The sequence below is a fragment of the Phodopus roborovskii genome, unplaced genomic scaffold, assembly GCF_943737965.1.
Source record: "Phodopus roborovskii unplaced genomic scaffold, PHOROB, whole genome shotgun sequence".
Lineage (NCBI taxonomy): Eukaryota > Metazoa > Chordata > Mammalia > Rodentia > Cricetidae > Phodopus > Phodopus roborovskii.
In genome coordinates this window covers 45,318,080-45,345,533 of record NW_026126517.1, presented here as the reverse complement: position 1 = coordinate 45,345,533, position 27,454 = coordinate 45,318,080, and the positions used below count along the sequence as shown (strand labels likewise).

The following is a 27,454-nucleotide window of genomic DNA, read 5'->3' as shown; positions in this document are numbered from 1 at the left end:
TCATGGCTTGGAATACCAGAATTCACCAGCTTATGTCTGACCTTGCTCATCAACACACACTCAGTACAAACAGGTGGAGATGTGTCAAATCCGACCACTACAGGTTGAAAATATGACCACTATTGACCATGGAAACATTGGTTTATGCTCGAAGGGTCACAGCAGCCAGACATGTGCGAATTCCAACTCTTCCGAAAACTTGGGACAGAAACAAAATGCATTTACTTACATGTGTGTGTCTTCTTCGTCACTGAGATCCCTGGAAGAGAAGAGACAGAGAGACAAAGGTCAAGAGAGGTCCTGTGAGGTCCCTGTGGTCATAGGTCATGCAGTGTGTGCTTAGAACATGTAACCTTCCATCAGTGACAGAGCTGGGATTGATCACAGGACATACTCCGAAGCCTTGAATTGTAAAGGACAGGGACTATGAGCTTACTTCCTCTCTTATGAACTAACTGCATGGTTGATAGCTCAGTGAGCACCATACTTGTCTAGCAAACATAAGAGTTCAACCCCTCAGAATCCATGTTACTAAATAGTTGGTTGTATTGGTGAATGCTTGTAATCCTGTTGCTGAGGAGGCAGATGAAGGCATACCACCTTCCTGGAGCTTGCTTGTCATCCAGGCTAGCTCAATCGGACAATTTCAAGCCAATGAGAGATTATCTTCAAAATAAAAGTGGATGGTGCCTGAGGAACTCCACCTGAGGTCGTCTTCTGACCTCCACATATACATGCATGTACATGGACCAGCACATACGTGTGCACCCCCACTCATGTATGCATACACATTCACTCACAAAGTGATGGCAGAGACAGTAGTGAAACAGGGATGAGAAAAAACTCATTGCTTCATTGTCAGTCAGTACGTGAGGGGATCATGTTAGCAGGCAGAGAGAAGGCACATGAGAGCAATGCCAAGGGTTAATTTGGCACAGCCGTTGACTGTTTCCTTGTTAATGAAAATATTCTTCCCTGCATAGCTTTTTATGGTGAAGAAAAGTGCAACCACACACACACACACACACACACACACACACACACACACAGTTATCTATGTGTCTGTATTTGTTAAAGTCCATAGGGGAATGATAGCTATCTCTCTACAAATAGCATCGATATGTATGGTGGGAACACAGAGGATGCATGAGTCAGCACCTTGGAAGTTCCCAAGATGATTGACGGGTGACAGGTGACAAGTGGAACTAAGTAGTAGCTGGCACCCAACAAAGATGGTGGCCATAAGCTTCGGTGCAAGCTGTTCTAGCTCCACCTCATAGTATCTAAGCTTTGAACATCTCTTATGCTTCAGCCTTCTAGGGAGACATTCTCAGGGATAAACTGGCTCACAACAGTCAAACTGTTGAAAACATTGAACTTGTGACTAAGAACTGCGGTAAGCCTTGCATTTTTTTCTCTCAACTTATTAAGAAAACTATTTAACCCTCCCCTGGAAAGTAAAAGTAGTTGGAAAATTTGGCACCCTGTAGAATAGGACCTATTACTTAACTATGGAACACATCGTTCGGGGAGGAGATCTATTACGAAAACCCTTGGTAGACATTAAGGGAAAAAAGTTTTAAAGTTGTGAGCCAAGACCAAAATCATACACTTGCTTCTCCGAAGTTTTCCAAAGGCCTTATTTAAGGAAGCTGAAATTACATAGCCCAATTCAAATTTATCCCCCACCCCCTTATTGAGGAAAAACGAGACTGTTGCTTTTCATTGTGTTTACTTTGGCTTTTCAATGGGAAGGGAGATCCCTCTCTGAAGACCCTCAGAGACTCTCCACGGGAACTGCAGAAGTGTTCTAGAAGTTTCAGAAGCCGAATTTATTCTAGGAAATCCCCTTTCCCCCAAAGCAGCAGTGAGGGGCTCTTAAAACTCAATATGATTTGTGACTCCAGCTCATGACACCAGCACCAATAAATGGCTACATTAGTGCCTTTTCAGCATTACTGGAGATGCAAGCATGCTTTCCTTAGGAAATGGCACCTTCTGGAAAATCACTTTGAAGAGAAAGTGCCTAGGCTGTCACTCCTGATTATTCAGCCCCCCACACACAATTGGATTGAATGCAACCCCAAACAGACCTATCTATATTCGCTGAGTATGGAACTCTTTTTCTCCTGACACTCTAAGGCCTGATGAAAATCCCAGTGCGTTTGGGTTTTCTACTTAAACTTATTATTCAGCATGGTACCGTGTTCTCATCAAATTTTTTCATGATGATTATACCTATAATAGATTTTGAGTCTCTTTCCAGGAAAGCTGCCTGATCCCGGAGGTTTCGGTAGCAGGCAAGGAGCAGAAACGTCACATCTGTCTCTTGGGAGAAAGCATATCTTCGTCTTGAAAATGGTTCAAACTCTTGGCCTCATAGTTTTGTGATACTGCCAATTAACAGGCCAGTGGAGGGCATGCCAATGTTGAGGTTGCTAAAGGTAGCAGACAAAATACAGACTGCTAGGCTGCGTTTGGACTTCCACTATTAACTTCTTTCTATTCTATTTGGCAACTCCAATCTGTATAAATATAATCCTATATTACATTATTTTTTTTACAATGAATATATCTAACCAATCAAATGGAGAACATAAATCCACACTTCCTCTCAAAAGCTATATATATATATGTATATATATATAAAACTGGGTATAGTACATTGTTTTTATGAAGGAGCTATTTTGAAGACAGAATTCTGTTTCCCTAGAAAAGGCAAACAAAAGCAACAGTGTAAACTCATGAAAGATAAATTCAAGGGAATAGTTAGACAATTTACATAAAACTCCCTTTGTCCTCTTCACTTGAAAAAAATAATCACCTTGACCCTGAAAATGCCTTGAACTTGTCCCCCTTCTTTCTCTATGGGACTTGTGATACTTGATATTTATGACTCCACAGACATAAAAAAAAGAAAAAGAAGATGATCTCTGTATTTCACAGAAACCAAGGCCCAGGAAAACATAATTAGCATATTTAAAGTTTCTCTGTGGAAGTTAACACTTGGTGAGAAATGTGCCTGAGGCAAGTCTTTAAGACCCTGGTGTAGACAGGACCTCTAAAAAGCATGTCAAGAGGAGGTCTACTCCCTCAAATATGTCCTCACAAGTGAGCTGTGTAAATGATTTAATCCTGTGGGAAGAGTATTTAAACTAAGCCCCAGCTCAGGTTTGGAGGAGAGTAGAACACACAAAAACTCCTGTCTCACCATCTGGAAGGTGAACTTAACCTAGTATTCTAGAAGAAAGGGACTGTCCTACAGGGACTCTGTCTGCTCCCATCACCTTGGTGTCACTGACAGTCAGCTGTGCATTCTGCTCTTGTCAGTCCTCTGGCAGGAAAGTCTTCTCTTAACTTTGTGGAGATTTAGTTTCTTGTCTTCCTCACTCAGAACAGGGCTCATCCTCAATGGACATATAGTGCCAATCCTTCCTATTAGGGAAAGGGGAAAGACCTTGGAGGCAGGGCAGGGGAGTTCTTATCTAAATTTAGGGTGGGCAGCAGCAGAAGAAAGAATTCTTGGAAGAATGAGACTTCCCAAAGGAAGATCATATTTAGTATTAAGATTGCAAAGAATGTATTTTACTCAAGAATAGAAAAGAGCAAGTTTCCTCAAAGCTGCTTTTACAAGAGCTGGATCCAGCCCGCCTGTGTTCCTGACTTTTGGCTGAGAGACCTTGAGCAAATAGTTAAACCTCTCTGGACCTGAATTTCTCCATGGAGAATACAGATAATCTTTGTAATTCCCAAAAGAGTGCTGTGATGATTCAAATAGAACCAGAGCTTTGATAAACTGTGGAGTCTGATATATAATTTATTTTGGTGAAGAACAAATAACCATATATTATTCTTTACAATTTATATTTTTATTTTATGTTTTGCTTGTATGCATGCCTGTGCATGTAGTACCTGTAGAGGCCAAAAAAAAAAAAAAAAAAAAAAAAAGGGTGTTAGATCCCCAAGACCTGGAATTACAAATGGCTGTGACCTACCATGTAGGTGCTGGGAACTGAACCCAGGGTCCTCTGGAAGAACAGCCAATGCTCTTATCTCTCCAGCTCTACACACAGTATTATTACTATTAGTATTATTATTTTTATTATTTTTAAGGATCATAAAAAGGGGAAAGGGGATTGGGGAGACCAGCTTCTGAGGACAGGGGCAGGAAAACAGGAAAGAGAGAGGGAAAGGAGAAGGAAGGGAGGGAGAGAGACAGACAGACAGAGACACAGAGAGAAAGACAAAGAGGGAGAGAGTCACACAGTATTATTTTAAATGTTTTTATTTATTTTTATCTTATGTGAATTGTTGTTTTTGCCTGTATGTATGTCTGTGTGAGGGTGTCAGATCTTAGAGATAGGCAGTTGTGAGCTGCCCTGTGGGTGCTGGTAATTGAACCCAGGTCCTCTGGAAGAGCAGTCAGTGCTCTTAACCACTGAACCATCTTTCCAGCCCCCACACAGTATTATTTTAACAAAATGGATTATCATATGTTACTAGAAGCTATGACACCTGCCTTCCTATCACCCCTGGGGTTGATACTGACTCAGGGTCCATGACAACCATTGTTTGTGACTGGAAGAAAGCATGAGATAGACAAGTGAGCTCCATGAGGCACAGAGAACTTTCTGGTAGAAACAAGCACCATGTTGATTCTCTTCTCTGTTTGGTTCAGAGAAGCTACTCACAGCTGATGGAGTAGGTGAAGGATGTTGCTCACTACCTCCAAAGGATGACCAGGGGCCTGGCTGCTTTGTTTACTTGCAGATGGTTGAAATAAAGCCAAGGTCATGTCTCAGAGGCTCACAAACAGGCAGAGCAAAGGTCTCTGCAGACAGAGAAACTTTATGGAGGGGTGAGGAATGGTGACATGGGTTCTCTTCCAAACACAAACATTTCACAACCCTGAATTCAGAATGACCTCAATGGACAGCTTGGGCTACCTGCTCAGTGTGTCTGAACTTAGATTTTCTTATGTATAAAATACAGTAGTAGAACTATCTGATTTTTTTTCCAACTTGTTCTTGGATGAACAGCTCCTTGCACTGCCTCTAAACTACTGTGCCAAACCATTTCTTCTAAGCAGCAGGCTGTCCTGTTGGACCTGTTTTGAGAAATCCAGAAGCACTCATAATCAAAGACAACCCCCTGGAACATTTTTCTTTTTCCTTTAAAAACCAAAAGGGAAAGAGGGCTATGTTTGCAGAAGGTTACATCAGTGAAAGAGGCACTTCTCATTGGGCATCTTTTAAAGTTATCTGGGCTGGCAAAGGGGTGCCTATGATGGTCCTAGGCTCCTTATGTTTCTCCTAGACTCATGAATGCACACTCACATGTGCACACATACATAAAATAAACAGAGTTGTTGCCATATTGTAAAGTACTTTACAATGCTATGTGGAAATGCCCCAGGTTTGTGTGTGTGTGTGTGTGTGTGTGTGTGTGTGTAAGTTGGATGACATCCAAGGCACCTTCCACATCCCCCCCCCAACTCCCACCGGGGTGTGGTCTCTCATTATCCTTGAACTCAAGCCTAGTGGCTTGGCTGGCTGGCCAGTGAGCTTCAGAGATCCATCTACCTCTCCCTGTCTCCTCAGTGCTGGGATTATAAGCAAGTGTCACCACGCCTCTTGTGTTTGTTTGTTTGTTTGTTTGTAAAGTACAAATTCTGGAAGACAGGACCCAAGTCCTCATGCTTTCATGAAACCCCTCCCAAGTCCCATGGCAGTGGTTTCAAATTAGGGATTTAAATCCTTAAAACAAAGAGGAAAAAAAAATCCCACCAATACCCTAAAATCAAAGTACGGCTTCCAGTATCATAAGCTTGCCTGACTCAATTTAGCCAACCACATTTCAAGGTAAATCAAAGGAAATGTCATGAAAATACCACAAATTTGTCACTGTCAAGCTTATCAGTGGAGAAAAATTTCAGAGTTCTAAACTCCTGGAGGAGAGTGCTCCAGGAATGTAATCTGAGATTTCCAATCCTCCCCAATCTTAGACCAATTAACTTCCTTGATGGGCTTCTTGGAGGCAGTTGTTTGGGTATAGACATCTTCCCTCCCAACCCAAACCCGTCCCCCAAGGTATGGCAAATTCCTAAAGGAATATTCTCAGAGGCCTGACATCCTGGACAGTGGCTTGCTCAGTGGGGACACTCCATTGTCACCTTATCAACATTCAGCCTTGAGCCTTCTCTGGTCCTCTTGCAATGATCTAAGGACACTGAGCTAAGGGAATCTAACTGTGGCTCATTCTGTGTTAAATATCAAAACAAGCAAACACACTAGAGCAAGCAAGGCCTAAAAATGGAGTAAAGCCATTCTCTTTTCTTTTACTCATATTTCTTCCAACACACCCACATTCCCACGTTCCAGGTGACTGTGGCAGAAAGGAGATAATCAGAGTGAAAATCCAGGATTTAAATGGCCCAAGTCCAACACTGCACTAGTTTTACTTTGCATACTGGTGGTTTTAATTCTAAGAAAACAGTGGCCCTAGATTCAACCACATGTGTAGGACTGAGTCTTCCTTCTTACAAGACACCGGAGGACTACACTGTACTTGTCAAAATGTGACATCTTGAGAAAATGACTTAACTTCTCTCAGCCTCTGGGTCCTCAAAAAAAGCGGACAGGGTTGGGGTTGTGGCTCAACAGCCAGAGCTTGGGTGAGGCCCCAATCTTTGACCCTCTGAAATGCAAAAAAAGGGTGGTGGTAAACACTGAGTGTTCTGCATCACTGAAGATGGTTCACCTGGGACATGGTGCATAGGGCCAGTTTTCTGCTAAAGATATTTCTAATTGCATATATGGTGTGAATGTATTCTGCACTAAACAGAATGCTACCCATTGGGCATATGCAGGCATGCCCATCAGGGATCAGTTGTTAAGCAGGTGTCTAATCAGGATAGTCAGTGCCTGAGGTCTTAGACAAATTTCTTCAAACAAAGCTGGAAGCACTTAGCCCGGTGTGTACTATCAACCCACACATTACAGAGGATGCAGACTCCCCCTTCTACTTGATCCAGGAAAGGAGGAAGCCAGACTCAAAAAGCCACATTTTACAGGCAGCAAATGAACATTCATTAAGAACTAAGGCATACCATCCCCCAACCCCCACCATTTTGGATAGTCAACAACTGTTTCACAAAGAAAAGATCTTACTTTGTGCTAACCCTCTGTCCCTCCCACTCCACTTAGAGCTGGCAGACCGAGCTTGCTGGGTTCTACACAGTCAAGGAGAACAGCACACACAGATGAGGGAAATCAGGATACAGCCCAGAAGAGGCTGGCCAAACAGAAACTATGTCACAAAATGCTGTCCTTGTCTAGGACAGAAGAACTATTAATGATAATCAGTACATCTTAACTAAAAATGCTCCAAGTAATCTCTATACTTTGTTTCAGAAGTTCTTAATGGACATTAATGCTTAGAGTTCACTCAAAAGAGAAATAAATTACATGTCAGGGTTGCAGGGAACCAAGGGCAGCAGGCAGAAGGCATCAAAGCATTTAGCAATGTTGGGACAACCAAATTTTTTAAAATAATTGCACAAAAAGCCCTTAAAATCATTTAGAAGTACTAATTATCAACATTAATAACATTTTAATTTGAAGTTTCTTTCATGTTAGGATAGAACTTAGGTTAAGCCGTTTTGGTAAGAGTATTTCAACTCTTTGACCAACCAAGGTGTTTTCTTAGCCATGAACACAATTCCACTTCAGTATGAAAAATGGTTGTGGGAATGAGGAGTTTTTTTTTCTGTTTTTGAATTAAAATGTGTGTGTGTGTGTGTGAGAGAGAGAGAGAGAGACACAGAGACAGAAACAGGGAGACAGAGAGAGACAGGGAGAGGGGGAGAGAGAGAGGGAGAGAGAAAGAGACAGAGAGACAGAGAGAAAGAGAGAGATCTTTCAAATTTAGGTCATATTTCCCAATTTATGCCCAGAAGCATCTTTTTAATTTTGGTCAGCAGACTAGAGGTATGCCTTCCTTCAAGTCTTGCCTCTATCTTTAACAAAAAGAGTTCCAAGGACAAAGCAGGCCACATTCCAGGGCACACAGGCCATCAGTCTCTCTGGGAAAGAAATCTGTGTATTTTAGAAATGACTACTCATTATGAAAAGTTCATACTAGAGGGGGGTGGCTTCTCCTGGTTGTACCAAATGCATGATTAGCACCAGGACACAGTGACAGTAATTGGGTCTTTATTCTTCAAGAAGGATTTACTTTCATACAGTTTGTCTATGAAAAACTGACCCTGAAAGTTTTACTCAATTGGTTTACATTTGACCTCAGAACTCTGGGTGGGGATTTGAACTGATAACTGACAATGTAAACTTCTGGAACTGGTTGGTGTGTGTGTGTGTGTGTGTGTGTGTGTGTGTGTGTGTGTGCGCGCACACACACACACATGCGCGCGTGTGCACTCACAACACACATGTGGGAATCAGAAGACAGCTGTAGAATCTAATCCTGAAATGCTTTATATCTTAGATTTGAGCGAGAGACCTCCACAGACCTGGAACTTCACTGTGTAGGTCAGGTTAGTGGTCCTGTGAGATCCAATAGATCCTACCAGGGGTCCCTTCTGTTTCCAGCCCCATTCTGCCATTTCTAGAACCATTTCTCACCAGGCTTTAAGACTGAACTCAGGTTGCCAGGCTTGGCATAAAGTGCAATTACCTGTTGGCCTATTTGTCAGTTCTGCACTTGGCTTCCTGTGTGGGTTTTGGATTCTAGGTTCTGGGCTCTGGGTTCTGGGGATAGGAACTTGGGTCCTTTCACTTGCCAGGTAAGTGCTGTTTTGACTGAGCCATCTCTCTACTTCCCATAATTGATTAAGTTTTACCTTATATACTGTATTTTAATTCAGCAGTAGAGTTTGATGCTTTACTTTAGGGACTTCTGGGATCTCTTAAATCTGTTTCTCTTTGACACTCACAGGCAGGCACAGACTTGAGCTGTTTGTGGCTGACTCAACAGAATGCTGTCAGCAGGAGGCTGGAGTTTCAATCCCTAAAGACAGGACTATCAGAACTGGTTAGATAAGGATAACCCAAAGATTATGGATGAAGTCAGATACTGCACTTCAATACATTATACAGACAAGCAAGCTAAACTACAGCTCACAGGGCATGGGTCCTGGTCTGATTACTATGCCAAGGCCGGTGAAGATGGAAGAAATGTGACCCCCACGTACCAGCATCCGCTACTTAGGGTAGGAACTGGAGACCAAGCCATTGCTGGCTATACCTCAAGTTGCCGACAAAAGAAGAGACTCTGACGAGGTAGAAACAAGGCCAATTGGCTCTAAATTTGGAGGAAATGATCTCTCTACAGTCAGAATAGATGAGAGAAGAGATCAGGATCCAGTTAGTAACTGACAGTCAAAAACGGAGAGGGCTTCAGTATTCAAGATATATCGGAAACCAACGGTTGAACACAGAACTTTAAAAAATGCCAGCATTAGCTAGGGTGGGGACAGAGAAAAACCATATCTAAAAAGCAAACAAACAAAATGAGCAAGAAAGCCTACAACTCCCCAAAAAGTCAACATGGTTACTACTTTGAAGAAGAAAGATGGAAAAAAAAAAAAAAAAAAAAAAAACCACATCATATGCAAACCTCAGTTTCCCCATCCCTAACTGAAGACAGAAAAATTGATTTCCTTCATTCTAAAATCTACCACTAGAAATACAGGGCAACTAAGCCAGTCACAGTGGCACATGCCAGGAATCTCAGAATTTGGCAGGAAGACAGAACCACAGCCACAGTTGGAGGCTAGCCTAAACTATATAATGAGGTCTTCTTAAAAAAAAAAAAAAAAAGAATAAAAATGGACACAAAGAAACGTAGCCCTATTGATTAATCTTTGGCTCATGACACACACAATTCTTTTCATCACACCATCATTTATTTTAGTGATACATCAGGCATTAGCCACATGAATGTCAACAAAGAGAATAACTTAGGCTGAGTATGTCTATGTCATAGCATCCTCTACCATCATGAAACATGAATATTAGAGAAAGATGTTCTATTAACATGAAGTTAGAAAAAAAGAAAATGCCAAAGAATAATCTTTGAAAAAAAAAAACATTGAAAAGACAAATTAAAAAAAAATGTGCACTAAATTAATGAGAGTGGTTATCCATAGGTGGGAGGAAATAATGGGTTACTTTTTCATTGCTTTGCCTATATTTTCTAAAATTTCTATAATCAAGCTGTATCAATAAAATTTTAATCATAAAAAGGAAGTTAATATGGAAACACCAATCCCAAAGGGCTGTTGGGAGGATAAAATGAAATAATGAATGGGAATACTTTCTCAAAATTGTTTTGTCTTCTTTTGTTTTTATTATTGCAGGTATCTTAGTGAGACCCATGAGTTCCCATGGCAACTGCTAATTGCACTCTTGACCTTTCCTAGGGAACTCTATATGCTGTGAATTAAAAGGGCTATGAGAGGACTAGCGCCTTTCATGAGGGTCTATGCTACAGACTCTAAGTTGATGTGTGATCAGGTTAATAGTTATCCTAACCAGACTTTACACGTATAAAACAAGCCCACAGTATGTTCTATGCAGTGCTCTGGAATACAGGTGGCAGAGACCTAGACACGTAGGTCAGACAGCTCTTGACCCCTGGGAAAGAAGTGCCCTTATCGATCAGACTGAAGTCTCCTAACATTCACAGAGATACCTGCAACACTTCAGCCTGCCACACCTAAGGTCTTTAGGGGATCATAGAACAGGAAAACAAGCTTGTGGATGTGGCAGACCCAGAAGGCAAAACACATTGATAGTCACAAGACCTTCCTTAGTGGACTTGAAAAGGAACAAGGGAGAAAGAGAACAGCTTTTAATTTAGGCAGGATGCACTGGGAAATTCTGAATGAAACAATACTGGGAGGAGTTGGGGAAAGGACAGTGTATCAAAACCTTGCTAAAGACTGATTGGATGTTGGTATACGATAGTTCACCTATTGTTGACGTGTGTGTGTGTGTGTGTGTGTGTGTGTGTGTGTGTGTGTGTAAGAGGCTACATAAAACCAGGTATCTCCTTTATTGTTCTCTACCTAATTTTCTGAGACAAGGTCTTTCAATGAATCTGGAGTTCACTGATTAGCCAGACTGGCTAGAGAGCAATGTGCCCTGTGATGCTCCTGTCTGTGCTCTCCAGATCTGGACTTATAAACGTGTAGCATCACAGTATAACGGCTCAGCTGATAGCTTTCTTTTTAACCCGATCTCATTTAGTTCAAGGATGACCTTGAACTTCTGACCCTCCAGTTCCACTTTCCAAGTGCGGGGATTACAAGGGTATTCTACCCTCCCCACCCCACACCCAGGATTGAACTCAGGGTTGTGTGCTAGCAAAGCAAGTAGTCCACCAATTCCTAGCCCCTGAAATTTTCTAACAGAAAGACAATTCTAGCCAGAAAGGATTGCCCAGAAAACTGTGAAGCTGAGTCTCACTCCTAGGAAGTGTGAGTGATTCCTGCCTGGGCCATGGCTACATGGGTGGGATTTCCTCAGCAACTGAAGAAGGTGTTACTAGAGCAGGTGTCAATACCTTGGGAAGTAGTTGCAGATACACTCTGCACATAGTATTCATTTAAGGGCAGAAGACATGGCTTAGCTTGTAAAGCTACATACAGGAAGCTAAACTTGAAGAGCTGAGTTCAATCCCCAGGAGCCACATGGTAGAAAGGAGAACCAACTATAGTTGTCCTCTGATCTCTACACATGTGCTATGGCATGTACACATGTGCACGCGCATACACGCACACACACACACACACACACTTTAAAGAAATGTTCACTTAATTTTATTTAAGAAAAGTATTTAATCCCTCCCTCCTCTTTTACATTCTTGTTTACAGTAAGGTCTCAATCTTTCCAATCGCAGCTTTGTCATCTAGGATAGGTTAGGAACATAGCTTGATTTGTGCTGGAATTTGTTATGTCCCAGTGAAAGAAGTGTGAAACCACAAGGAGGGGGGAAAAACCCCAAAAACCAGAAATGCGATTTTCAGAATGTGTCTCTGTCACTCGGGGTTGTGTGACCACAGTACCCCTGCAAACATCTTGATTTTCCTACTTGTTTTCCAAAGCTGCTGACATATGACCTAAGACCTCCCAATAATCTATAAGCAATCATGCCGATTCTGTTCTCCTTGACACAGATGAAACCCATGCCTCAGTTTCCAAGGTAACAACCTAGAAAGCCAGTTATCCCAGAGGCCAGAACTGGTAAAGCTGGAAGGCTTTGAATCCTGACACATGGAACATTCCAGTTAAGTCAGCTTCTTTTCCACCGTGAATGTTTCCCTTAACAGACATAGGTATGTCAGATCATGTTCAAAGGGGTGCTTTAAACACTGCTTTAAAAGTGACAGGAATGGAGCAGGCAAACTTTCAGGACTTTATCTTCAGGGCCAAAAGCAGAAGTGACTCACCAACGCAACCGAGACTCTGCCAGAAGTCTCAATCAATCACAGGGCCAGCGGGCCCCAGCTAGCACGTGTGTCACCAGGCATGGCTTCTGTGACCACTGGGCTGTAGATGAGGTGGTGAGCCACAGAGAACTCCTCCATCATTTTTTTGTGCCGATAAAACTCTGTTATTACATATGAGGTTGGCTCTCTGAACTTACTGTATGGCTTCATTTTATAACAGTTTTATGATGACAGTAAGATACTGTACTGGTAGGACTGTCAACTTTGCTAGAGTGCCACCTTTTCTTATGGTGACATTGTAAGGACACGCCTCCTTCCTCTGAAGGAGATGACCTCTTCTAATGGGAACAATTCATTTCACCTGTATGACAAGTGCAACTTAAAGAGCGAAGAGGAAAGGTGAAGTTTCATGTACTGGGTGGGTCCGGTGGGAACAGGTCCTCCCAGCTGGCCCTCCCAACATTTGATTCATTGACCAGAGTTCTACTTTCTTTTTGCTTAGGAAAAAAAGGACATTCCAGAGAAATTAAGTTAGCTATTAGCCAAATCCCCACAAGCTGCTGGCTTGGATTACATAACAACTTTGTAGTTCCAGCAGCTAAGAACAGGAAGGTAGCATTTTCTCAGACCTCTCCCTCTCTGGCTCTCTCTCACTCTCTCCCCCTCCCTCCCTCCCTCCCTGCCTCTCACCTTCCTCCTCTTAACCACTCTCTTCTTCTCTCTCCCCCTCTCTTTCTCTGTCTTTCCCTCCATCTCTCCCTCCCTACCTTCTCCCTCTCTCTCTCCTTCCCTCCCTCTTTTTCTTTCATGCACACAAACGTGCATATATGTTCCATTGTGTGCACATATATTCATGTGCTTGTCTCCAGTGTCCTTCCTTAGGTGTGCTGCCTGCCTCTCAAAATGTATTTAGTTATGGTGTATTGCATGGGTATGTGAGTGTACTCACACATCTAAGTGCCACGGTGCATAGTGTGTGCATGTGGATAAGTGAGAGGCTAGCTTGCAGGAGTTAGTTCTTTCTTTCCACTGAACCCAGGTTGTCAGGCAAGCGTCCTTATTCACTAAGCCACCTCACTGGCCTTGCCTAGCTTTAAAGGACAGTCAAGTGATTTATACTCACCTCTGACCTCCAAAATCATGTGTACACAATGCTCTTGCACACATATGTGCACATACATGAACTTATACACAAACATACACACAGCGATGACCTACAGGTCTGTTTATACTTTCCCTTCTGAGAAAGGTGATCCACTCAACACATTTTCCCATCTGTATAAAACAGGGGTGCTCTTGAGTTCCTGAAATCAGGCCCACTGCTCAGTAGAGTCTACACAAGCATTACCCTGGAGAGATATCCACATCTAATTTTTTATACTCTCCTCCAATTTCTAAGTTATTTTTGTTATTTCAAAATCCAGCTCTTTATAATAAATTTATAGGGTGCCTGGGGGAAACTCCATTCATATTCCATGGTATCTCGTTCACGGCTCCTCCAGGATAGAAACATGGAGTTTACCCTGCTGTCAGCTGGCAGTGCTCCTATTTGTGAAGTTGCTGTATAGGAATGACAAATAAATTTCCATGGGGACACCCAATACTTGGGGAGAAAGACCTACTGAGTAAGATGCAGGGATGCTTCATTGCAGTAGGACAACCTGGGTATCATGCAAAGAGCCCAGTGGAACCTTATATTGTAGAAATTTCCATAAAGCACAGCATGTTCAAGTGATTTTAAAAAAGTAATTAAGTGGTGTGTGTGTGTGTGTGTGCGTGTGTGTGTGTCTGTGTCTGTGTGTGTACCATGTGTCATTTGTACACAGTTATCTGAGGAGGGTAGAAGAAGGTGTTGTATTCTCCGGAGCTGGTGTCATGGGTGGTTTTGAGCTGTCTGATACGGTTGCCGGGAGCTGAACTTGGTTCACTGTAAGAGCAGCAAGTGCTGTTAACCCCTGGGACATTTCTTTGGTCCTTCGTGTGATTATTGCATACTTCATGCTTAAGCCCAGCATCAGTCACCATTTCCTTTCTCCCCAGAGTTATCTACAGCCCAGCAAGCCTATAAGAAGGGAGAGCAGGCCGGGCGTTGGTGGCACACACCTTTAATCCCAGTACTTGGGAGGCAGAGGCAGGCGGATCTCTGTGAGTTCAAGGCCAGCCTGGTTTACAGAGCGAGTTACAGGACAGGCTCCAAAGCCATAGAGAAACCCTGTCTCAAAAAAAGAAAAAAAGGAAAAAAAAAAAAAAAAAAAAAAAAAAAGGAGAGCATGTGGGATCCACTGTCCAGCATGCAGGCAATCATTTAACAATGAACGGACCTATGGGTAGGTAGAGCGTACTTCATCAGTGATGTGCTTATTTAAAGGGGAAGTGAAACTGCTCAGAAGAGGAGCAGGGGAGTGGCCTCTGAGCCCCACTAGCCACACCTCCAACCCTGGACCTCATGAGGGCAGAGGTAAGATGAGGATGTTCCAAGGAGCTCTTGCCTTCCTCCCTGACAGGACAGGGAGCCCAACTCACCCCTGGAAGTCTTGGAGACAGAGTGTAACTTACAGCCAGTTCTAGTATGTGAGAGAGAGAGCAAGAGACATTTCAGTCTGCAAAGCAAGGAAAAGCTTCAGGCCGCTATGTCCCGAGAAACATGCCTTCACTGTGAGACTGTACCTGAAGCTGCAAGGAATTCATTCAACGAAGAAGGGCACCTGGCTTCTCAGGCAGGACATTTCCCCCAAATGTTCTATGTTTGTAGGGAACTTCTGGCTTTTGTTTTTGTTTTGTTTTTAAAGTGGTCTCCTGTTTCTTCTGCCGAGAATTCTCTTCATTTCTCCTTTTTCTTATTTTCTTATCTGGGCTAGTTCCCATGGATCCATCACGATTCAGTGAAGGCTTTGTCCATGCCCAGGACATGTTATTTGTTCATCTGAAGTCCATCCACATGCTGACTTGATGTGTTCTGTTGTGCAGGTGAGACACAGCCCAAGAACATCACTGAATGGATTGGTGGAACCATGGTTCACTCCCTAATCGACATGGCCTGGTGCAGGCCTGCATCCACCCATAGGGAAGGGATAACTTTTCTAAACCACTGTGCACTCTTTATCTGTGTACCTCTCCGTATCCTCACTATCTTCTCTTCCAGAGGTTGTAGAATACCACCCTTCCCAGCTAAGTATAGGGACCACATCTTTTATCTCTGGATCCTAAGCCCCAGTGCCTGGCATATAGTAACTGATTGGAAAACAGCTCTTGAGTATTTGTTGGGTGAATCAAAAGTGCCTTCAAAGGCTGGAGAGGTAGCTCAGTTATTCAGGTGCTTGCTGAGCAAGCCTACTGACTTGAGTTCAAACCTCAGAACCTATGTGAAGGTGGAATAGAAGCAACTTCATAAACTTGTATTCTGACCCTCTACCCTTGACACACACACACACACACACACACACACACACACACACACAGAGAGAGAGAGAGAGAATTAAAAAATAAAGTGCTTTCAATAAACATGTAGATCTTGGCAGGAACACTGTCTATACTAAAGTTTAAACTCTACATGGTCAGTCTGATATGAGGCACAGGCACAAACTGACATGAACTGGTGGGGACTAAGAATTAGTTAGAACAAGTTTCACTAAGCGAGACCATATCACACAGAGGCCCACATAGAAACCTATACCTGAGACCCGGTTTCTTGAATGTTTGGGGAGAGTAGGTAAACTGTTGAGAACCTTCTAGTGTGCTTCCCCTCTATCCGTTGAAGGTAAAGAAGTTTCACACACATTCATTTACTCATTCATTGTCTTTAGGACCCACTCCAGGTAGAGCCCCGGCAGCCCTCTGCTCTGCCACACACTCCTTTGCAGACGCTTGACCCTGGCTCAGCACAGACTTCTCCTGGGGCTTGTCCTTGTATACTCAGGCCACTTTTGAAAGGTGCCCCATCCTTCTGTTTGGCTGATGTGCTCAGCGTTGACCTCAGAGTCTGACAAGAAGACTGATGAGGCAGCCCTGGGAGGAGCTTCAAGGTCACCAACTGATGCTCTATCAGTCTCTGGCACTCCGAAGGACAGGGACTCTCTAGAATGATGCCAGCCATGCAGAAAGGTCATATCATGATTCTTAGATTACTCCTGAGTAGCATACACTGGCCAAACCCTGTGCGGGCTACCCTCAGAAGAGCATCTTAAAATACTGGTGAGGGGAAGGAACAGGGCTGGCAGACCATGACTTAGGTTTCTAGTCTAGACAATCTCAGACAACTAATATGTGGTTAAAGCAACACTCGACAGCTATGGGCCACTGGACAAGACCCTTCTCGTCTCAAAGCCTTGGGCAGCTGTAATACAGAGGGTGTCATTCTTATAGAGATGTGACCTGGATTCAGTGATCTTATGTATAGAAGCCACTCAACAAGGACCAGGATGAGGGAACTGCTTTCTGGATATGTACATAATCTCAGAAAAAAAAAATAGAACTGCATTACTGTTAACTGTCTTTATCAAGAATTTATCCAGATTAACTAACAATTCCTGTGCAGGTGATTGTTAACACACATACTAAGCTCCTAAAACCTGTTCGCTTCTTAGATGACTGCAGTGAGACTTTTCTATGATGCTGAATTTAAGATTTTCTTATTCCTTTCTTTTCCTTTTGAGTTGGAGGGCATCTTACCTGTCCCCAGCTGGCCTCAAACTTACTGTGCTAGTTAGTTTTATCAACTTGACACAAGCTAGAATCATCTGGGACGAAGAAACATCAACCGAGAAAATACCCCATCAGTTAGCCTGTAGGTATTAAGCCTGTGGGGGCATTTTCTTGACTAATGATTAGTGTGGAAGAGCTGAACCCATTGTGGGTGGTACCACTTCTGGGCAGATGGTCTTGGGGAATGTAAGAAAGCAGGCTGATGAGCAATGGGTAAACAAGCCAAAAGCATCATCTCATCCCTCCATGGTTTCTTGGTTAGTTCCTGCCTCCAGGTTCCTGCCTTGAGTTCCTGCTCTGACTTCCAACAGTGATGGAGTATGACCAGAGAGTGGCAAACTGAAATAAACACTTTCCTCTCCAAGTTGCTTTTGGTCATGGTGTTTATAAAAGCACAATAGAGAGCAAACTAAGAAAATGAGCTTCGACCCTCCTCCTAAATGATCGGGGTATAGTCACCAAACACCAGGCTCTTTCTTTATTTCCTTCCTTCCTTCCTTCCTTCCTTCCTTCCTTCTTTCCTTCCTTCCTTTCTTTTTTTGAGACAGATCTCACTATGTAGACCAGACTGGTCTCAAAGTCATACAAAATTCCATATTCCTCTGCATTCTGAGTTTTGGAATTAAAAGCATGTGCCACCATGTGCAGCTCCCTGATCCTTTTATAGGGTGCTGGGTTGGAATGTAGGGCCTTATGAATGCTAGACAAGTACTCCATCCACTGAGCAACATTACCAGCTCCTAAGATTCATTCATGGAGGCTGACCTTGACTCGGTCTGCTTAGAAGGAAGCCCTCTACTTCCATGGCCACCTTGTTTGGAGCAGGCCCTTTCCTCTCCCAGCACTCATTCAGAATATCTGTGGCAATGCTGTGGAATATTCCAACACGTCCTCTTGACCTCTATCCATAAACAGCTTTCCTCACAAAGAGATGTTCCGAGTTTAGGAGCCTTGCTATTTTCAACAAAGAATTAATTGCAAAGTAATTAAGTTTAGAGCAGGGGAATAGATGAACCCTGTCTATCATAAAGGGGCAGTGTGGATGATGACATAATGAAGTGATGCTTTAGATGAACACACACACACACACACACACACACAATCTCTTTTCTAAAGTGAACAAAGAAACCTCCCATCACTTATATTGACAAGATAAATCTAAGCTGCTTAAAGAAGCCCTTAATTTTTCTTTCATTAAGTTGCAGGGTTAAGGACTTTACTCTTGATGCCCATGGGAGTGATGTTAGCTTTTTACCTTGGGAAGTTCCTGGGAGGACCTAACCCCACTGACAAATACTGAACTAAGACATTCTGGCCACATCCTCAACTTTCTTCTCTGCTTACAGATCAGACAAAGAGTGCCAAGGGGAAGCATGTGTCCCTCCCTTTTGCCTCAGAGAACCAGGATTCATCAGTGGTGGCAGTGGGGTAGGGGAGTGTGGCTGAATCTCAGTGACTGTGGCAAGCAGGTTTTACCACTGGAGCTTAGAGGCTTAATCTGCTTCTTGACGATCAGACTGATGCCTCCCAGTTGTCCCAGACACTGAGGAGTTGGCAGCGCTTATCATGTTAGTTATCTTTTCTGACAGTGGCAGTGGGGAAGGTGCAGGGGAAGTCTGTGGGGCAAGATGCTCTCACCATCCCTGCATTCCGATGACTGCCATACACTGCCAAACACTCTGTCTTTGGGCTTGAAACATAGTACTCTGTCTTATGAAAATAAATAAATAAATAAATACAAGCTCTTAAAAAATAAAAGAAGAAGAAATAAGGGACAAAAAGACAAAGAAAGCAAAGAAGCAAATGGAAAGATCAGAATGAGATGCATAAAAATTAGTTTTTAGAGTAATTGGCATATTTTTTCCATTTATAGTGTATGCCATAAAATAACCTTGACTTTTGACCACTGAAGTTGCCTTTAGAGAAACATCGATTTTAGTTAGTGTGTTAAAAGCTCTTCCTGCCCTCAAAGAATTTTACTTTGGACTATAGACAGCATAACTGTATGATGAAAACTGTGAGTCCAAGTTCATATGGGCAAAGGGTAACATTTGGGTGTTTTTAGAAGCTGTTTACATGCTTCCTTCCCTCTGATGTCTCTTCAAGGCTTCAGCCTGGAGGTGAATTGTGGGAGGGGCTGTGGCTATGTGTGGTTGCAAGGAAAGAGGATGTTCCTGCCCTGTCTTTCCATCACACCCATCTCTACCCACAAACAGGCTTGTCATACCAACTAGGTGGTTCTCTGAAGATGCTGGAGGCATGCTCTTACAGGGTGTGGACAGGGTGAGATGCAAATGAAAAAAAAAAATCTAAATGATGCGCAGGCTTCTTCTCACCTGTTTCCTTTCCTGGATACATGGACATGGAAGGTTTTGTTTAAATGTTTCCTAAGCAGAGTCCTCCCCTAAGACAAGAACTTGAAACAGATGACTAACAATGAATGGGTAGAATGAGACAGGACTGATCACCCATGCTTCATGTTTATCAACCAGTCAGCAGGGCTCTGAGCCGAGGCTATTAGGGACCACTTAGGTCTACGCCTCAGCTGCCCTTTTGTGTAGTACAATGGTGGCTTGGAGTCTTTTCCATCAGCATCCTGGACTCACATGGCTCTGGCTACTGAAGGAGTGTGTGTGCCATCACATTGCTGTTCATACTGAGCCACATGACATCTTCCTGTGTGTGAATTGAATGGGTCATGCCTTGACTTCCTGAGCATCTCTGGTTGACTTCGAGAGGCTGGCAGCACTCTTTGTGAACCCATGGAGGCATGGCTGAATTTTCTCCCTATAGCTCACTGTAAGTTCTCAAGGGTTCAGTGAGATAGTTCAGTGGGTTAAGGCTCTTGCCTCCAAGTCCCAAGAGCTAAGTTCAATGCCTGGATCTTACACAGTGGCAGGCGAGAATAATCTCTCCAATTTGTCCTCTGACTTCCACAAGTGGGCTGTGGAGTGTGTACACTCCAGAACTCCACAAGTAAACACGCACACTAAATAAAAGAATGTGTAAACTCTCAGGCTTTTTAGTTTTCTTTTCCCCATTCTTATTATAGTATTCATTTGTCCCTCTCCTAAAGAAAGAGAATTGAGGAAGAACAAATAGTTCCCCATCTACACTTTGATAACATGCCTTCATGCCCTTGTATCAAATGATCCTCAGGGCATGCCAGTTGGTTTTGCCTGAAGACTAACGCTGTTTCAAATCCCAAATAAGGAATTTTAACACAAAGTGGAAAATGAGGCAAAGTTAAGCAGAATGCTGCTCTGATTTTCTTTCTTTCTTTTTTTCTTTTTTTGAAATTTCTGTGGGCTGGAGTTTGGATTTAAAAATTTCCACTCATAACTTACATTATCAATTTGTAAAAATATGGCCACAAGTATGTTGGGAAGGACGACCCTCTGACTTCTGAACAGTTACTTAACTACAGTGTGATTTAATCAAAGGATCCAACAACCACTGGGGCAAAAGGCCACAGAATGAACAGACTAAGACACGCAGTGCTGTCTTTAGCATGTAATTATCACACACTTGAGTCAAGGGCATTTATTGAAATCAGAAAGCAGGCAATAAAGAGGGACCTATTTTCTTTGGTAACTGAGTCCCCATAGAACAAGCTTCCAGAATTACGCTTCAAGTGAGGACTTCGTTTTACTCCCTTTTATTATTCCACAAATTCTTCCCGTGAAAATCATGTTTTTGTTTTGTTTTCAGACAGGGATACTGCATAGCTCTGGCTGGCCTGGAACTTACTGCTTAGACTAGACTGGCTTCAATCCATAGAGATTCACCTGCCTCTATCTCCTGAGTGCAGGAATTAAAGGTGTGGATTGACATACCCCTTAAAAAGTCTTAAAAAAAAATCAAGGGTGCTGGCTCAGAGGGCAAAGGGGCAAAGGACCTGCTATGCAAGCTTGAGGACCAGAGTTTAGATCCTGAGCCTCCACTTTATAAAAAAAACTGGGCATGGCCATATAAGTGTGTGATGGGAGGTAGATAGGCCATCTTTAGATGTCACTGTCCAGTTAGTCTTGTCAACTGGTGAGCTCCAGGTTCAATATGAAACCCGGTATCGATATAGAGTGATAGAGGAGGGGGGCTAGCATTCACCTCTGGCTTCACATGCCCATGTAGAAGTGATTACATCCCTCCCTTCACACACACACACACACACACACACACACACACACACACACACACACACACACACACACACAGAGAGAGAGAGAGAGAGAGAGAGAGAGAGAGAGAGAATATTCTGTTTTGTAGACTTAAGAATTATTACGCAAGCCAGAGATAATTTCTCCAAAGGGATGATAATTTATTTGCTTAATGATCCTACAAGGACCTAATAAGCATCACCCTGCTTAGAAATAATAATACTTTGCATTTATGTAGAATTTTTCTCCAAGGAGAGCCAAGTATATTACAGATCCACCTAATTAATCTTCCTGAGGTCCCCAGGTGGAAAGAGGTGAGAGGTCTTAGGTGTCTCGGGTGAGGAAGTGGAGCTATAGAAAGCATAGTGGGAGGGTACGCTGTAGGGATGTAGGTCTCTGTGACCTCAGAGCACTGAATGATCTCACTGAAGAGGAGTCAGTCAACTCTGATGTTCTTTGCCAAATGAACAAAGGGACGGGATTTGTGGCTGAGCACTCTGTCTCTCTACCCTCTCCCCCTCATTGGGTTCATCAAGTGTGGGCTTAGTGGGGATGCCAGCAAAGTAAGCCACAGCTCCCGATTCTCTGCTTGCTTGTCTGTGAAGTACCAATGATACAGATAACTCAGATTTTCCATGTCTCACTTGGCCCACTGCCTTCAAGTAGCACGTAAGCCCTTGGCTATATTTTCCTCCTAAGCTTGGTTAGCTGCATAGTGTGGCTTTGTGTGAGGTATTTTTTGGAAGGCGGGAGAGCATAGTAAGCAAGGGTCCTCCTTGATTGGATAGTCTGTTTTCATAGCTTCTGCCTGTCAAGGCAGCCTTGAGACAGGCTAGAAGCCTACATCCTTTGTATCAAGAGAGAATCTAAACTGGGCAGGATCTGCCCTGCTGCCTGGAGCATGACTTCTATTCATTTTAAAACGTCCCATTGACTGAAATATGTGCCCCATGGTTGCAAACTCATCTCAGAGACAGAAGCCGATAGCAATGTCTTGATCAATAACTGATGAGCAGGAAGAGAAAGCTTCCAAAAAATAAATAAGTAAAACCTAAGGCACACTTCCTGAACTTGACAGGCTTGTGCTGGGACATGAGAACTTTGATAAAATCACTTTCTCAAAAGATCTAATACCTAAGAGAAAACTGAGTCATTTAATAAACGGATTCTGGAGTGAACTACATCTTCTGACCTGCTGTGGTAAGAACTCATTTCTGATTCTTACTTAGCTCAAGTGAAGTTGTCATTTGTTGTATTTATTGATGATGCTAAGGTCACTACTTGTTTAGTAAACATAGGTATACAGTGTATGTTGGGGGGGGGGGAGGCAGCACTTAATCTGACCTGAGGATTTACTAAGCCACTTGGATGGTCATAGGGTGGGTGAGTCTGTGGGTCTTCCCTCCCTGTCTTCCTCCCTCTCTCCCTCCCTCCTTTCTCCCTCCTCCCCTCCTCTCCTCTCTCCCTCTTCTGTCTTCCCCTCCTTCCTTCTTCCTCCACTTTCTTGCCCCCACTCATCCTCAACTTCTAAACAGCAAAAATGTCACCAGCTTCCCATCTAGGTGGCACCTGATTGTGACTTAGTTTTACACATTGAGCATCTTCATCATTTGTGTCTAAGTGTGTCTCACAGTGGGTGGGAGATAACACTCAAAAATAGCTTCTATTGTCAAAGGCTGTGGTAGAATTCTCCATAATATTTGCACAGCATTCCTTCACTTAACTCTCCAGACTCCCCGTTACATTCTGACGTCTTTTCCTCCCTCCCAAGCCTTTCAATTCCCCACACGTACACCCTCCCCACTCCTAGGCTATAACAGCAAAGTGTGGCTAAGTCTGTTTGGTATTAGAGTTAGAATTATTTATATCTTGGAGCTCCAACTTGTTTATGTGGTAGATTGCTGAGAAGGAAGTGAATCAGGAGTTCTAGCTGCTAACAGGGCATCCAGGGGTCAGGCTGAAAACAAGTCCTGATGATAAGGTAGAACCTACACTCCACAGAAATCTATATTCCAGCTCTCAGACACTGTGGGCCTTATAGGGACAAGGCCTTGATGTCAACCCAGGGCAGTTTGCAAAGGGCCTGTGAGTAGGTAGCACAGAACGCCACCATATAATGCTCCCTCCTGTTCCCCCCAGTAGCTCAATGAGCTTCATATAAACTCATCTTTGAACTGCCTCCATTTAGGTTATTTCTTTCTCTAGCAGCAGTAATTAATAGCTCTTCTTATTCATTGAGTTTTTACTATGTACCAGATATTTTACATGTCGCTGTCATTTAATTTTACAACATAAGAAATTGCATGATTCTTATTTCATTAAGGAAAAAAAAAAAAGAAACTAAAAGAAGTGAAATCTCATAGCTTACAAGGAGTAGACTGAGTATGAAAACCAAGGCTCATTGGGAATCTGATGTCTCAAGTTCTTTGAGTTGCCCAGACTCAACAGGCTGCATTGAGATCAAGGCTATGTGGAGGGGGTACTAATGATAGCTAGTTTTGTCCCATCCATTCCTTTTGGGCTCCTTGCTTTATCTTCTTACTCTGCTTTCTCCTTTTGTCTTGAAACTATCTAGTGGAAGAGCTGTAAGGGGATGATTTCTTCTGGGTCAGATAATGTCTCCCATATTTAGCCCTCCAAACTTTTCAAATGTTTATAGCATGCACTTCTGTACCCACAACACACTAGAAAGAGCCAACACTTAAAACATATTTCCTGAAACAAATTATAATAAAACAGCAAATTCCTTAGCCTTCCCATGCTTGTGCTCACGATGCTGTAAATTATAATACAATGGAGTGGCTTCAATTCTCTTTTCTGTTACAGCACAACAAGATTATTTTGGGGATGTGCAGCCTAAGACACTGATTGTTTCCTTAGAAATGAAACATATTGGAATGTCAGTGATGATATTATTTTCTATTTTGAGTATGAGAAGCAATGTTTGTTATCACAGAATCACTGTCTGGTATTTTCACATAGAACTCAGATCTTAAATAGGACCTGGTGGACTTGAGAGATGATGAGTATCCCAGGGATGAGATTTCAGGGTTTCCTCAAGATCTGTTTATTGTTCAAATGATTGTCTAGCATTTTAATTTTCATATTTGTGTGTTTGTGTGTGTGTGTGTGTGTACATCATGTGGGAATGTGTGTGTATTCATGTGTGTGTATTCACGTGTATGTATGTGTCTGTGAATGTGTGTGTTCGAGTGTGAGCATGTGTGTACATGTTTTTGGATGTGCATGCATACGTCTGCGCATGCTTATTCGTGGAGATCAGAGGACAACTCTTGTGTCATTCTCAATAAAGCTGTCCATTCCTTTGAGAAAGGGTCTCTCCTTGGCCTGAAACTCACCTGTTAGGTTAGAATGTCTGGCTAGTAAGCTCTAAGGATCCCTTTGTCTCTGTCTCTCCAGAACTGGGACTACAGGTGAACACCACTACACCTGACATGCTACCTAGTGTGAGATGGAACATATCTAGTATCCCAGTACATCCGAATCTGAGGCAGGAGAATCCTAAATGTGAGTCCAAGCTGGATTATATAGCCAGACCCTGGCAAAAATGAAAGCAAACTAAATTAAACTGAAGCACATTGCATTTAGCACCAAGTTGTGTCCTTTAAAAGATGTATCTATATTTTTTTACACTTATTGGTTGATTGATTGGTTGTGTGCACACAGAACATGTATATGCCAGAGGAAAACTTGAGGGGACCAGTTTTCTCTTTCTACCATGTAAGCCCCAGGGATCAAACTAGGCCCTTAAGCTTGGTGGCAAGTGCCTTTATCTGCTGGACGATCTTGCCAGCCCTGCATCTACCTTTTCGTGAATATAGAGAGTATAGCAACGCAAGGCTGATGTTCCTGTGTCATGTGAATAGAGCTGACCTGACAGAGTACCACTATCTTCCAGATACACACTTTCTAGTCCACACAAGGCACACCACTCTCCATGCCAAGGAGGAAGTGAGGTCATGTGTCAGTTGCCACGTACCATCAGGTCTGTGTGGGGGCTTGGCTCTTTTGATTTGTCTTTTTAATGTGCATCCAGCAGGGCTGAGGTACTTACCTAGGTGAACACACCGTTATTTGTATTGAAGGACCCCAGGGTACCACACATGATGGATGGGACCCAATTTTGGCTCAGACAGTTTTTGAGAAGGCTGGAAGGCTAACTTCCCTTCCTCATACACAGGACCATCTCTGACTCTGTGGGTCCTAGGATTGCTAGTACCAGCAGTTTCTTTCCTTAATTATGGGGCTTCCTGGGCAGCCATCATTAAGGATTTGCCACTCTGTGAAAACTCAGGCTGCCCTGCAGTTGCTCACTTAGGATAAGTCTAGGAGCAAAAGCTTCCAAGTTGAGCCTCTCATCTCTTCGTTGGGAAGCTGGGGCTCTCTGTTTACAGCTACAAGGCCTTTTCCCTACTCAATAGTCATGGTAGACACTCTGAACCTGGGGGAATTGCAGAAAACCTGACAGCATAGGTTATATTTATCAGTAAGGCAAACAGATTTTTCATTTCCTGCCCCTTTTATTATTTTTCAGGCTGTGGCCAGGACCTCTCTGGCAATGAAAGATTACACTAAATTGTTCTAAATGATGGAGGAAGAGGGCTGTCATTAATATCATCTTCCACAAGAAAATGAACAAGATAAAGCCAGTTATCCGTGCTGCAGACTCCATGGGAGGGTGAGCCCGGTGATCTAGGGGGAACTTGCAGCCTTTCCTCACTTCAATTCGAGACCCAGAGGTCCCTTGACAAGAGGAAACGGCTTCTTGGCCCCTCCTCTCTCCCCTTTACCCACCAAGAAAACCAAAGGCACTTTTTATCAGTTTGGCAAAGAGATAAAGGGAATGTTTAATTCTGTACTTAAAATTCTTGGTTCCTATGGTTGGCATTCTCAGAGAACCCTGAATGGATATTTGTAGAAGTTTTTGAAACTGAGACTAAACAGCAGCCAGAAGGAGGGAGAGGTCCAAACGGAAAGGAACACTTTGAAATGCACTCCCTCATCCATTCCAAATCCTTGTTCTGTCTCCTCCAGATCCCTGTCTTCTAGGGAGGAACAGGCATATTTCCCCAGGAGGGAGGCTGATGCAATGCCCCCAGGCAGACTCTGTTCACATCTCAGTCCTTCCTAAGCAGCTGGAGAGATGTGAATAAGAACCAGAAGCAAGGCAGTCTCCAGGAAAGAGAGCTGAGTCACAGTTCCCCGTTCTGGAACTTTCCACATAGCCAGGGCTTTCAATGTGTGAGAGTTGCTATGATCTTTTATGAAAACACATTTTTCTGTCCATGCATGCATGCGTGCAGGTGTCCACACAGGTGTTTTTGGAGGCTGGAGATTGATTTCAGATGTCTTCCTCAATCACTTTTTTCTTTTTTAAACAGAGTTTCTACCTGAATTTGAAATTTACCTATTCAATTAGGCTGGCTGATTCATAAGCCCCAGGGATCCTCCTGCCTCAGTCTCCTATTGGTGGGGCCAAAACTATGAACACCATGCTTGGCTTTTTATGTGAGTGCTCAGGATCTTAACTCAGGTCCTCATACTTGTGTAGCAAGCACTTTGCTGACTGAGCTATCTTCTTGACCCTCTGTAATCAGCATTTAAGTATTTGGGGAAAGCCCTTGATTTGTAAGACACAAGTTTTACAACAGAATGTGCAGTGCACGGTAACAGCAGCCAGTTGTGGATGCCTGGTTTTTCAAACTAAGGTTCCATAAGATGCTGAAGTAAAGCTCTAGTGCAGTCTCAATGAATGAGCATCTCCAAGTTCCCCACTCTGTTTAATATCCACTCTGTTTAAAAACTTACTTTTCTTATGGTAGAGCAAGTTTTTGTGTGCTCATGGACAGGGGGATTCTGGGATGTTAAAATGGGTTTCTGACGATGGATAAAGGTACTGTTATACATGTACACATACACACTTGTGAACACATAAACATACAATGAAACATTCAATCATAAAGAAGTCACTAGGTTTGCAGGAAAATTGATGAAGCTAGAAAGCATTATGTTAAGTGAAATAAGCTAGTCTCAGCAGGGCCAGGTTTGTGTGTTTTGCTTCAAATGAGGAAAACAGGGATAGGGAGAATGAGACTATGAAACTAGG

The 27,454-nt window shown here is 43.0% G+C and overlaps 1 protein-coding gene across 2 annotated transcripts in view; it reads right to left on the bottom strand.

Annotated features, from left to right (window-relative positions):
- Rora (RAR related orphan receptor A) overlaps positions 1 to 27,454 on the bottom strand; it is a 701,488-nt gene that overhangs the window by 178,479 nt on the left and 495,555 nt on the right. For both annotated transcript variants that reach the window (XM_051197864.1, XM_051197863.1), the window contains exon 2: positions 230 to 259. In XM_051197864.1, coding sequence (XP_051053821.1) covers positions 230 to 259 — 30 coding nt within the window. The remainder of the gene's footprint in view (positions 1 to 229; positions 260 to 27,454) is intronic.